The sequence below is a fragment of the Lynx rufus genome, unplaced genomic scaffold (assembly GCF_022079265.1).
Source record: "Lynx rufus isolate CCGP_SWC_20201006 ecotype Redwood Valley unplaced genomic scaffold, mLynRuf1.p SCAF_16, whole genome shotgun sequence".
In the NCBI taxonomy this organism is placed as follows: Eukaryota; Metazoa; Chordata; class Mammalia; order Carnivora; family Felidae; genus Lynx; species Lynx rufus.
The window spans coordinates 15,745,087-15,757,946 of record NW_025814830.1 but is presented as its reverse complement, the minus strand read 5'-3'; the positions used below and the strand labels follow the sequence as shown (position 1 = coordinate 15,757,946).

At 55.5% G+C, this 12,860-nt stretch overlaps 1 protein-coding gene across 4 annotated transcripts in view; it reads right to left on the bottom strand.

The window, feature by feature from the left end:
• PEPD (peptidase D) overlaps positions 1-12,860 on the bottom strand; it is a 111,995-nt gene that overhangs the window by 60,828 nt on the left and 38,307 nt on the right. For 3 of the 4 annotated variants that reach the window (XM_047078298.1, XM_047078299.1, XM_047078301.1), the window contains exons 8-9: positions 7,644-7,719; positions 6,666-6,712 (exon numbers count right to left, since the gene is read on the bottom strand). The exons of the other annotated variant lie outside the window; for it this stretch is intronic. In XM_047078298.1, the coding sequence (XP_046934254.1) occupies positions 6,666-6,712; positions 7,644-7,719 (123 nt within the window). The remainder of the gene's footprint in view (positions 1-6,665; positions 6,713-7,643; positions 7,720-12,860) is intronic. 4 annotated transcript variants of the gene reach the window in all.

Here is a 12,860-nt window from a genome sequence, read left to right as displayed (position 1 = left end):
CCTCCCTCATGTCTCGTCGTGCGGACACAGAAGGCTGGCGGGCACGCGGGACCTGCCCTGCCCAGTACGGGATGGCCCAGGATGAGGCAAAGCCTGTTCTGAACACTGAGGAATTGTCTCCCCAAGGTGGGCCTGCCTCTTCGAAAGGGCTCGCTCAGCTCATTGAGGTACAGCCAGCTGGGTGCAGTTTCGTGGGCTGCCTTCCTGAAGGGTGTACCAAACAGATGGGGGTTTCCTGACCCCTCTCGTGGTAGGCCGAGTGTGGCCTGCCTCCAACAGCCAAGGAAGTGCTGGCAGGAAACCTGCATCAGCCTCACAACACAAGGCAAAGAACGGGTTCCGCCACACCCAGACCTGGGGTCTCAGCAGGCCCTTTATGAGCCAGCCGTGCCGTGGCTTCGTCCCTCAAGGTGGCCAGTGGACAGAGGATGTGTCTGCCATGGAGGGGACAGGACATGCCCACGACAGTGACTAGGCCCACAGAGAAGGCCTGTCACATCCGTTCTCACCCAGGGGGGCTCAGGGTCAGAGGCTGACTGGACCCACACCTGCCCCAAAGGCCCCGAGCAAAACTCTAGCACCTTCATGGAGGAAAGTAAACTGAGGGTGGCCTTACTGGCACCCAGGCTTGCCTAGAGGGAGACCACATTAGGTCAGACCACTCCCAGGGGACTGAAAGCTATACATCTCCAGAGCCTCCAAGAAGGAGGAAAATACGGGCTTCCTGGTAACATCCATCACCAGTGAAACCTGGATCCTCTGCACGACCCATAAGGGGCACGGCCAGAGCCATACAGGGCCATGTCTGACCACCACATCCAGCACGGAGAGCCCCCGGCAAGACCCAGAGCCAGAGTGGGGCACGCGGGTCCAGGCACCTGAGAGATGGTCCAGTGCACCGGGAGGGCTGGACAAAGAGGGAGCTAATCTGAGAAAGCCTGGCGGTCTCAGGACACCTGGAAATGCAGCCCCTGCAGATACAACAGAGAAGCCGGGGAGTCTGTGGGTCCTGTGGGGGAGCTGGGAGTGAGGGATGAGCTCGGGGGTCACCTGTGCCTGGTGACGCCTAGGGCTCGGGTCAGGGGGCAGGACAGGGAAAAGCAGCTTGTCTGCGCCAGCTGCCTGTGTTTCTACAGCCATAATCGCCGCGAGTTAGTAGGCTTGTGGTTGTGGCGTTTTCCTGAAAACTCTCCCATCTTCCAATTATCCTCACTGCAGTTAAGCGTTCTAGTCCTCAAAAAAAGAAAAAAAAAAAAAACGGACTTATTTTACAACAACACAGCAAGGGTTCTGCAACCTGCTCCCTGGGGTGGGTGAACTGAAAGACCCAGCACCGCACAGCTTACGTGGAAAGAGAGAGAGTATGTGAGTGTGAGTGTGTGTGTGTGTGTGTGTGTGTGTGTGTGTGTGTGTGGTGTATATGTGGGTGCAGGTGTGAGTGTATATGGTGTGTGAGCGGTGTGGTGTACAAGGTGGTGCACGATGTGGGGGGGTGTGTGCACAGTACTTTGTAACTGTGTGTGTGATACGTGCGTCTGTGTGGTGTGAGTGATGGGGCGTGTAGTGTGCATATGTGTGGCATATGTATGCGTGGTATAGGTGGGTGGTGTGGGGGGGTGTATAGGTCTGTTGGGAGTGTGTGTCGTGTCAGTGGGTGATGTCTGTGTGTGTGCACACACGGGCGCACAGCGTCAGGGGAGGAGACCCTTCCGCTTGGCCCCCATCTCCCATGCCCGGTGTGGACTCAGAGGGCACACCGAGTGCACAGAATCGTGACTCACTCGGTCCTGCCGGAGGGCAGGGGAGGTAAGACGACCTCAGAGCGGCCAGCACAGCGGAGCGAGTTCTTCAGCAACCAAGGAGGCTACTGGTGTGGGCTGCTGTGGGGACACAACAGCAGGGAAAACCCAGGCCTTGTCAAGGGTCTCCAGGCAGGGTCGGGGGCGTCTGCCAAGAAGGACCCCAGCCCGGGGAGGAGGACGGACAGCCATGCAGTCCCCCAGCACACCTCACAGACCTTCTGCCTTTAAATCCCTCCCACGACCCCCACAGAAGTGGTCACGGGTCACGGGAGAGCCCCAAATGCCCCATTCACAGCCTGGGGAGAAAGCATAATTTCAATTAAGTTCCCAGGCTGTCCAAAACATCGTTATTAATCTCCTTGTGGCAAACGTGAGCCGGGACCTGCTTACGTAGCCAATTGAGCCTGCTCTAAATTAGCTTTTGCAGGTAACTGGTTCCGCCGCCAGCCCCACGCCAGCCGGCTACATGCTGGTTACGCCTCTAACGTGAAATAATATGAGGCAGTAAAATGGACGGCCTGGTTGGGACTGCACTCAGGTGCCCTTGGCACCCGATTTACCCACACATTAACGTCTTCTCGCTTTAACACAATTTACTATACCTCAACTGCAGAAAATGATGTTCGTTCCCTCTGAAAACCCTACTCACAGGCACAGCCCAGAGGAGAGGGGGATCCTAATAAACGCCATCAGCTCACTTTTTCTTTTAACATGCCCTCAAGATTTTATAACAAACCTTTGATTATAAAACAGACAAACAAAGATGAGGACCGGGTTTCCAGGCCAGCATCTCTTTGGCCTGAGTCTGGGCACCACTGCCCTGATGGTCTGCCCTCTTCTGAGAAAATCAGCCCGTCTCAACCCCCCATCCCCTGGGCAGGCTCCCACCCTGCCCCCAAGTCCTGACACACAGGAGTCCTTGCTCGTCTTGCCCTGTGTCCCTCTGTGGGGCTGGTCAGGCTCCTGGCACAATGTCCAGCAGGTTCCAGGGATGCTGTTTTGGGCCCGTGGGTCAGCAGCCTGCACAGGAACCTGGGCTCCCTGGGCCTTCCCGGGCATCGGTCCAGCCTGGCATTAAAAGGGCCACACCCCATGGGGAAACAATACCTGCTTTAGAGAGGATTTTATACTCCCCACCTAGTTAAGAAAAGAATTCTAAAAGTTCACGGTGGCATAGAGGACAGCAAAAAATAGCTCAGGACATTTTCTTCTCTCTCCCATCCATCCATCCAACTCACCCACACATATCTCCTGACACCAACTGTGGGGCAGACACTGGGGATAAAGGAGACAGGACTTCAAGAAGCCTCCAGCCTCCCAAGGACACCAACCACAAAACTGTGTCACAGAGTCACCCGGGCAATGACAGAGAAACGTCCTGTGGGGAGGAAGCTTGAGGCAGAGAGAAGTCAGCCCATCTCACCACAGCACGTGTCCCCAGGGGCTTCAGCTGGCACTGGCCTCCTCAAATCTGGCCTGGGACATCCCAAAGGTTAACAATGACAACCATCTTCCCACTGCCTTCGGGGGTGACACCCTCAGCCCCCAAAGGTCACCCTGCTCACCTGTCCTTCAGGAACAGATTCCGCCTGGTTCTCATCTTCTCTGCCTCAGCTTTTCCCCAGCACAGTCCCAATCCCCCAGTGCGGTGCCCCAGGAACGTCCCTGTTCTCAGCTTCCCATGTGCACCTCCTGCAGCCAGCTGTAGCGTGTGCAAGGCATACAGTAGGTGCACGATAGCATGCACACCTGGTGCATCCAGTCAAGCTGAATTAATGCCACTTGGCATCCTCAGGACAGCTGCTCTGCTGTGAGCTTCAGGCTCATGCTTCTGATCCACAGAGGAGGCGGCCGTGGGGCCAAGGGACTGGAGGGCGGGGGCACTGAGCAGTTTGAAGACGAAGGTATGGTGTCCCCAGAGCTCAGCTTAACCAAGACCCCTTCAAAGAACAGCCAAACTCAATGTGGAGACTCCGGATCTTGATGCAAACAGACCAGCGTGGACTAGGTATTAGTAAGATTAAGGAATTACTGTTAATTTGGTTAGATGTGGTAATGATGTGGTGGTTACATAAAGGGAAAAACACCCTCATCAGCTGAGACACCTACTGCTGTATGTACAGGTGAAATGACATCATGTCTGGAGTTGGTTTTAACTTCTTTTAATGTCTATTTATATTTGGGGGGGGGAGGGGCAGAGAGACAGGGAGACACAGAATCCGAAGCAGGCTCCAGGCTCCAATCCGTCAGCACAGAGCCTGACGCGGGGCTCGAACCCACAAACCGTGAGATCATGACCTGAGCCGAAGTGGAACGCTTAACTGACTGAGCCACCCAGGTGCCCCGTGGGGGTTGGTTTTAAATATAACTATAGCAAAACAAAAGGAAACACAAACTCTGCTGGGGACTTTCAGGCTCATTATATTATTCTTTTCTCTTTTTTGCATAGGGTGGTGGATTTCTGAACTTTCTCATGAAAAGAGAAAAAAAAACCCTGCACTGCCTTGGGTCGGGGAGCAAGGAGCTGGGGGAAGCATTCCGAGGGCCGCTGGCCAGAGCTCACACACAGGCCCACCTGGGCTGCAGCGGCCTCAGGCTCTGGACAGTGGGTGGGAGGGCAGCTCATGTCCCTCCCAGGAGCCAGCTTTGGAGCTAGACTTCCGGCAGCTTAGGACACGGGGCTGCCACCGCACAGAAGACGTTAGGGCTCCACCCTGGGGCAAGCTAGTCCTGCTCTAATTTCTGGGTTATTTTTATTTGAGGCATCAGCCAGGGGCCAATTCAGCGGGGAACAGATTTGTGGGGGCAGTGCCAATCTGGGGGACCGCTGCCCGGCCCACCTCCCAGGTAGCCCTGTAGAACCCTTCCTGGCCCTGATCCTGGCGGGGGACAGGGGCTGCGGGACTACCAGAGCAGATACCGCACTGCAGCAGACCACGTGGAGGCAAAAGCTGGGACAGCTCTGCGTGCCTGTCCCTGTCCTCCTCCAGCGTGACAGAGCTGGGTCCTTGATGAAGCACTTGTTCCGTGCCCCCTCCTGGGACTGCACAGCAACAAGGGCCCTCAAGGCCACGTTAACCTCTCACTACTCGGGGTAAGAGGAGAGAAACACAGAGGCCCTCTGTTCTGGACTCCTTTCAGGGTTAGACTTTGAAAATCATGCTGATCCCCAAGCCACATGAGGTGAACAGAAATGCCCACAGTGTCCACTGCTGATTCTGTCTGCACTTCAGTCTCACCCCACACTGACAAAGCAGGCAGGCCAGAAAGGCTGAGAGAGGGACGTGGAGGCACAGCGGGCCCCGAGAGCACCTGGGGGGACTCAGCAAAGTGGGGAAGGGGTGACAGTACCAAACCCGTACAAGGGGCACCCCGCCATGGGGCGGGCAGCATAAAGGTGAAACTCTTTTCTGTATGTACACTTCTGACACCAAATGTGAGTGACACCAAGCAATCTTCCCATTCTCTGTGGTCACCAAATGGACGTCCTACAATTTAGTTCTGACATGAACGGCCAGAGTGAGTTACAGACCTCCCAGTCCCACAAGCCTGCCCCCACTTCGGACACCAATCGCAAGTCCAGGCCTCTGGTACTTCTGGCTGACTGGCTATAAACTGGGGGTTTCTGTGACCCCCTCCCTTGGGTTTGATAATTTGCTAGAATGGCTCACAGAACCCAGGAAAGTGTTTTACTTACTATTACCACTTTATTAGAAAGAATACGACTCAAGAAGAGCCAAACAGAAGAGGGAGGCACAGAGCAAAGTATGGGGGAGGGGCAAGGAGCTTCCATGCCCCCTCCAGGTCGCCACCCTTCCAGCACCCCCCCACGTGTCCACCAACCCCACTGTGTAAGGTTTCTATGCACGTTCCCTTCTGCAGGCACGACTGAGTACATCACTGGTCAGAAGTCCACCTCCAGCCGCTCTCCCCCTCCCTGGAGTTTGAGGGGGGGCTGCAAGTTCCAACCCCCTAATCTCAACAGTGGTTCCTCCAGCAACCAGCGCCCACCTTCCACAAGTCACCATATTAGCATAAACTCAGGTGCCCTTGAAAGGGGCTTATTATGAATAATTCAAGAATTCCAAGGGTTCTAGAAGCTCTGTGCCAGGAGATGGGGGCAGAGACCAAATATGTGTTTCTTATTATATCACAGGGGGTGTCCTCTCCCCAGTGGAGCTTCTAGACGGTACTGTCACTGGCGGGAGACCCGGGACTGGGGGCCTCCTGCCCCAGGACCTGGGTGGGAGGAGAGCCACAGGAGCAGTTTGGGTCTGACCCAAGGGCTTCCTCATGCCATGGGCAGCAACCTGCTGACCCCTGGGTCTTGGAGAGGGGCTGAGGCGCTGGCCAGGCCACACCCCTCATGCTGGGCAGCCCCGGGAAGCGCTCCAGTGGGGCGCTATAGCCTAATTGGAGCCCAAGGTCAATGGAGTTCTCCAGAATGCTTTACGAGCCACTTAACCATTCCTCGACCCAGTCATCCAAGCACAGCAGACATAATGGCAGTGTTTACACATAAAAATGGCAAGCTTTCTTTACTAGCGGCTTTCAGAGTCACAATAGCAGCTATTTGGTAAAGTTTCCTGCAAATTGCAGAAACAAAGTCCAAGAGTGGAATGATGGGGCACTAAACCATCCTGAAAAGTAATCAGAGACCATTACCATCAAACACTCCGCCGAGAGCCGGGGAGGTGGCCACAGTCAGAAGACAAATCCTCTGCCCACGATGCCAAAGCCCTGCTCACGATCCCCACTCAATCTGTGCGCGGGGCTGCGGCGCCTCATCTGTTACTTGCTCAGGGAACATAAATTACTGTTTTTTACATTTTAATCTTTACCCAGAGAAACACGGCAGCTTACCTTTCCATCTCATATTCTTTCATTCCCACTTTTACAGCCTTCATTACCTGGAGGATGGATATTAAGCAAAGACATTTGTATTAAGGAGATAAGTAACACTGCCTTATAAATAATGTATAGCACTTTTTCAAAAGAATCTCTTCTTTGAAAAAAAAAAAAGAGGGATATGTGCACACAGTGGTGCAGAAATGTAACAAATTAGAACTTTTTTAAAGCTCCGAAAGCCGCACAGTTTATTTAAACCACTCTGGAGCACTTCCATTTGGAAGCCAGTGGGCATCCAGCACCCAGCTCTACGGCACAGGCAGCGGCAGACCGAGGGCGGCAAAGATTTAATCCAGATGCCTCGTGAATACTTGATGCTCAGAGAGTGACAGTGACCGTCCTAAAAGGTTTCCTTTGTTTAGCCGTCATAGAACGTGCAGAAAATGAAACACATACAAGAGGCTGTGGCTCACAAACGCACAAAGCCACGACCACCACTAAGCAGGCACCAGGCCACCCGTCACCCTGACCGTCCTGCAAGAAATGCGCCTCCTTACTTGCTCTGGCTCCTCAGGTAAAGTGGGAAGGTTTGGGAAGGAGGACAGTTTTTGGAAAACGGAGGACAGTAATCCATGTGCTTGAATCATGGGTGAGGATGAGAGAGTCTTGAAAAGCAGCTGGAACCTGCCGGAGTGCTGGGAAGGAGAGCCCTGCCCTCTTGGAAGTGGGGGACTTGTGGCTGGGAAATGCCCTGAGGGTGGGTGCCTTAAGGTGAGGAAGGGGCAGAGCCTCTCTTGTCCCTGCCCCCATGGGGGAAGAGAGAAGAGCCATCACGAGTCTGCTGGAAGGGACACCTGCTGCCTGTTCATGGGGCACTTGGGACTAAAGCTCCCCAAGACCACCCATCCCAATGGGGCCCTCCTGCCCTGCTCAGAGCAACACCACTCACCCACCCCAGCTACCAGCACCCCAACGAGCCTGTGCCCAACTTACCTCCCGGTGGGCCTCACTGGAGATTCTGTTGGTGTAACGCAAAACCTCCAGCTCCATGTCCGTTTTAAAGACCCGGCTTCAGAGAGAACAAAGCGGCAGGTCAGTGACTCCCAGCAGGGGCTGGCTGAACAAGCCCCCTCCAGCACCGCCTCCACCCCACGCACCCCCGCCAGGGAGACCTCGGGGCCCGTCACACCTTGCACAGCCTGGGAAGGGCTCGCGCCCAGCCAGGCTGCAGATGGGCCGCCAAGGCCCAGGACGGATACGCTGCGCTAAGTACCACCCATCCTGATTTAATGCCAGCCTTGGGCGTGCAGGCTGTTTCCAGTTTCAAGATGTGGAACCCACCGTGGGTGGTGGAAGAGGCCCAGATTCTGTAGCCAGACACGCCCTACCTCACTGAGACTCAGTTTCCCCATCCATAAAAGGGATAAAATCTACCTGGCAAGGCTCTTAGACCTGAATCAACTGTGCTGACTCCGAGGCTCTGCCCAGTTCGCTGAAGAGGTCTCCCGTTTCCTCCCTACCCCACCCGCCTGCCCTCGGGGCAGCCCAGGAATACCCCCTGACTCTGAGCCAGGGGTGGGAGTGGGGACAGCAGGTGGTGCAGCCACTTCCAGCTGTGAGTGCAGGTAAGAATTGTGGAAACAGCTGGTCTGCAGAGAGGAGACCAGGAAGACACGAGAAGAGAGGGGGTGCTGTGTGGGGCAGGCAGGCACAACCCAGAGACCCTCCTGTCCTTCTGACACTTAGCTGTGCCTCCTGCCACTGGACTCCAGGGGGTCCTGGGGTCCTCATAGTAAATTCATGTTAGTTTTCCCAGATCTGCTTAGGTCTTTTTGTAATCGATCTCATTGCCAAGTAAGACTCAACCAGAGAAGCTACAGAAATACTGGTTGTCTACCCCTCCACTTCGAATAAGCAACTCTAGGCCATGGGCAGTGGTGGCCGCGACCAGTCACTAACAGCCCAGCATCCTCGGTGCATCCCCCATGGCCGGCTTCACCAAAGCTCCCCTCCCTCTCACGAAGGGGACACATCTGAGCAACCTCCGGATCAGCAAAGCCAGAGTGTCTGACGATGGCCCGCCCCTCTGTTCACAGTGTATCTGTCTCTCGTCCGGCCGCCATCTGTGCCCTGAAGCCCGACCCGGGCCAAGGATGGCAGCGAAGGTGCCCCCACCTCCATCAGGGGCAGCAAACCTCTGGAGACTGCACAGAAGTCGCCGCAGTCAGCCACTGACTCATGCCGTCTGCATGGTGCCATCCAGCTGGGACAGCCAGCCATCTGCCACGGGGAAGTGACAAAGGTATCCTGGAGCACCGAGACGCCCTCCTAAGACCGTAAAGCTTTCTGGGGGATGTGGAAAATATAAACCCCTGAGCCCAGTGGGACTTTTCCCAAATGAACATCCTTTCTTTCTTGAGAAGGAGTCCCTGAAGGCTGACATTTGGCTCTTTATCATCATAAGGTGTCTCTGATTCTCCACCAGGACACTGGGAGCAGCCCACCTGGGGACCAGAGAGCTGCTTCCTGTGCCCTGGAGGTGAGGGCCCAAAGCCAGAGCAGGACTCAGGTGAGCAGCTCAGGCTCCTCAGGCCCAAATCCACTCACAGGATAACCTAGCAGCCTGATGCTTTGCTCCCCACTGCCGCCTGCCCGGTTCCAGCCTGAGCGACTGGTAAGCAAGGAGCGGGCCTCTCTGTTCTCAAATGCGGTGATGACCAGAGTAACAACGCAGGTGGGAACCAGGCCCAGGCTGTGCCCGCCTCCAGCCCTCTGACCCTCTGTTGGGCTTAGACCTCTGGTCCAACCTGCCAGCTACCACTCCTGCCAAAATTCCAGACCCCCAGGCCCTGTGCCCACCCATCCGTGTGGCCTTGACCAAACCCTCACGAGGGATGAGCCAGAGCCCGTGCCTGCTGCCCCCATGTTCCAGGGCCATGAAGGCCTTGGGAAAATCCACGGCCGGGCGGATGGCACAGCAAAAGCTCCCAGTCACCAGCCCCACCGGTCTCGCCACGGCCCCAGTTCTGCTGTGAGTTGTGCGGGGGTGTGCAGGGCGGGAGGGCTCCTCTTAACTTTATCTCCCCAAGATCTCTCCCTTCCCCTCCTTGGGCCCCCTCCCCAGCTCAGTGCATAAATGCACTCCTCTCTCTCCCCTCCTCTCCAAATTCTCAAGCCTTCCCCTCCCCACTCACGTCCTCCTCCCCACCCACTTACAAGGGAAGGGGTGGATCAGGCTCAGCACCCCAACACACACCTGGGTTCAGAGCCCACGTGGCCCCTATTACCGGGAGCTCTACGACCACCCACTTTCCTCCTCACCCCCGCCCCCCCCCCACCCCGTCCTCCTCCTCCAGCCAAGCTCTAGCCTCCGCTACTCCGCCACGTTTCTGGAAGGGAAACCACAACTGTCCTTGCTTTAGGCGGGGAGCAAGAGGAGCTTTCGTGTTTGATCTCAGAGCTCTTCCCCATCCCCTTCCCTTCTCTCTCCCCTCTCCTCTTCTCCCTTCAGCCCACCCCTACCCCCTGCCAGCCCCCCTCTCACAATGTGTGGGAGGACCCCAGGCTGCCAAATTCAGGGGCCTTCCCTGAGTGCAGAGAGGAAGCAGCACAGTGACCCCCGCCTCCCCTGGCACCGCTGGGCTGCTCCCATCTCCCGATAAGGCCTCCCTCCCTCCCCCTCTCCACTCTGCCTCTGCACCTGCTCCCGAATGGCTATCTGTGGCACAGGCCTCTCAGCCGCTCCTCCACCCGCAGGTCGCCCAGGCACCTCCAGCTCGGCGGGACGCCAACTCCCCCACCTCACCCCACAGCTGCAGCGCCCCCCTGCCACTTACAACAGAGACCTGCGTGCCATCCCAGATCCCTTCCTGTCCCCTATCCATTGCTCCCACATCCAAGTGATGACCAAGGGCTGCAATTCCACCTCTATACCCTCTCTCAGACCCTCTGTTTCTCTCCATCCAGACCCCACTGCCTCTGGCCTGGACAACCTCTCTGGCCTCTTCGTGCCTCCAGGCCCATGTGCTCAGGGACAGCGGCTGCGGATCTTTAGTAAACGCAAATGTGATCGTGCTTTTCCTTGCTTAAAAGCTTTGGTGGCCATTGGCTTCTCCTCCAAGGGGACCTGGACCGGAACCACATTCTCTTCTCATCAGAGACACAAGCACTTCCAGCCATGGAGGCCACGTCTTGTTTTCTTGCCCAATTTGAGTTTGTGGAAGATGACACATGAGGCTTCTAGCTGCTTTACTCAGGACTTACTTGTAAGTCATGTTTTAAAAAAAGGGGGCTTCCTGAGTGGCTCAGCCGGTTGAGCATCTGACTTCGGCTCAGGTTATGATCTCACGGTTTGGCTCATGAGTTCAAGCCCTGCGTCAGGCTCTGGGCTGACACCTTGGAGCCTGGAGCCTGCTTTGGGTGTCTCCCTCTCTCTCTGCCCCTCCCCTGCTTGCACTCTGTCTCTTTCTCAAAAACAAACATTAGAAGGAAGGAAGGAAGAAAGGAAGGAAGGAAGGAAGGAAGGAAGGAAGGAAGGAAAGGAGGAAAAGAAAGAGAAAAGAAAAGAGAAAAGAAAGAAATCAAACTGAATCAGGACAAACTATGCCACAAAGGCAGTTCTCCAACGAAACCGGCCTGGCCCAAATGAATCCAAGCTTTAAAGACCCCGAGAACAGATGCCTGTGTGCTGGCTCACCTGATTATCCACAGGGCACTCTGGGCCTAAGTCTTGTCCAGGTGCCGGGCGTTCAGCCTGGCCCCCTTATCTCCAGGACACAAGCACCAGAAACGGTTTTTAAGATTACTGTAAAAAAATAACAAGACTTTCCAGCATCTGGCAATTTCTCGCTATCTTCGGGAAGGACTGACTACCCTGAGCCTGAGGAGGCTATTTCCATTACTCGTGGGCAGGAAAAGATAAGGAAAAAGGGATTCCACCACGGCCCCGCCTCTGTTGTCCCAGCGGCCTCCGGGGTGAGGGATGCCTAGTGTCACACTCGGCCCCAGCCTTGTTTGGCCCCGGGATGTGTGGGGTGGCAACAAGCAATATAATCTGCAAGTTTTCTATCCCCAGGAAGGGACCGAGGCTGCCTCCTCCACGAGGCATCAGAGGACCCAGGCTTAGGACAGGACAAGATGCAGTTAACAAGTCTGCGCTGGAAACAGCTCAGGCTCCTCGACTAGCAAGAGGAGGTGGCTGATGTGTGCAGGCGATGCAGCACTCGTGCAGAGTCCCCAGGCCTGCGGCCACACCCGTGAGCATCATCACAGCCAGCGGGCCACTCAGGGGGAAGGCAGCGCTATGGGCAGGGGAGCAGGAGTGGGGAGAAAGTCCCTTCACTATGCCAGGCCCAGAGTCCCCTGCAACAGGCCAGAAATGACAAAAACCGGACTAGGTTGAGATTTTTTTTTGTGCAATCTGTTTTTTTTTCCCCTTAAATATGCATAGGTCACAAAACTGCCTCTGGGCATTAAACCCAGGATTAAGGCATTAATGAACTGAGGTTTGAATGCTCCACTAATTAAAATAGTAGCAAGACAGAATGAAGTATTTCCAAAATCAGTGTCTAAGTGTCAAAGTGCCACCGTGTTGAACAAAACCCATCTGAAGGGACAAGTATTCCATCCCTCCTGGAGATGAATGTGCAGGGGATGGGTCTGTGGGAGCAGGCGGGCAGAGTTCAATGCCACAGGACCCCACATCCATTCCCTCTATACCCCATGACCTCGTGTTGCAAAGGATAAAATCCCAGAACAACAGGAGGGACAGAAAGGAAAGAGCTAGTTGGAATTACATATCTTCAGGAGGCTCAATCAATAAGCCCTCTCAAAAAATCAGAGCCATGAAGAAAATAGCGGTTTCGCTCAGCAGTGAGCTGAGTGTGCTTGAGACGTGGCGTGGGCCGCGTGCAGGGGAGGCATGGGAGGGTCCACCTCTGCGTTTGCTGACTGGGGCCCGGCCACGCCTTCCCCTCTGCCTGATGTGCCCACACCCCATCTGCTGCCTTCTGGAGCACAGTCGCTCTGCCCTAGGATCCCCACTGTCCACTTGGCTTTCCTGTTCACGTAGGGTTAAATGCCTCTTCCTCAGGAGACAAAGGCAGCAACCCTACTGGAAGACTTTTCACGTACACACCAAGAATCTAGGTCATCATCTACGTATCTTTTCTAATTCGGGACGTGTTACCAGGATGCAGGGTCCTGCTGTGC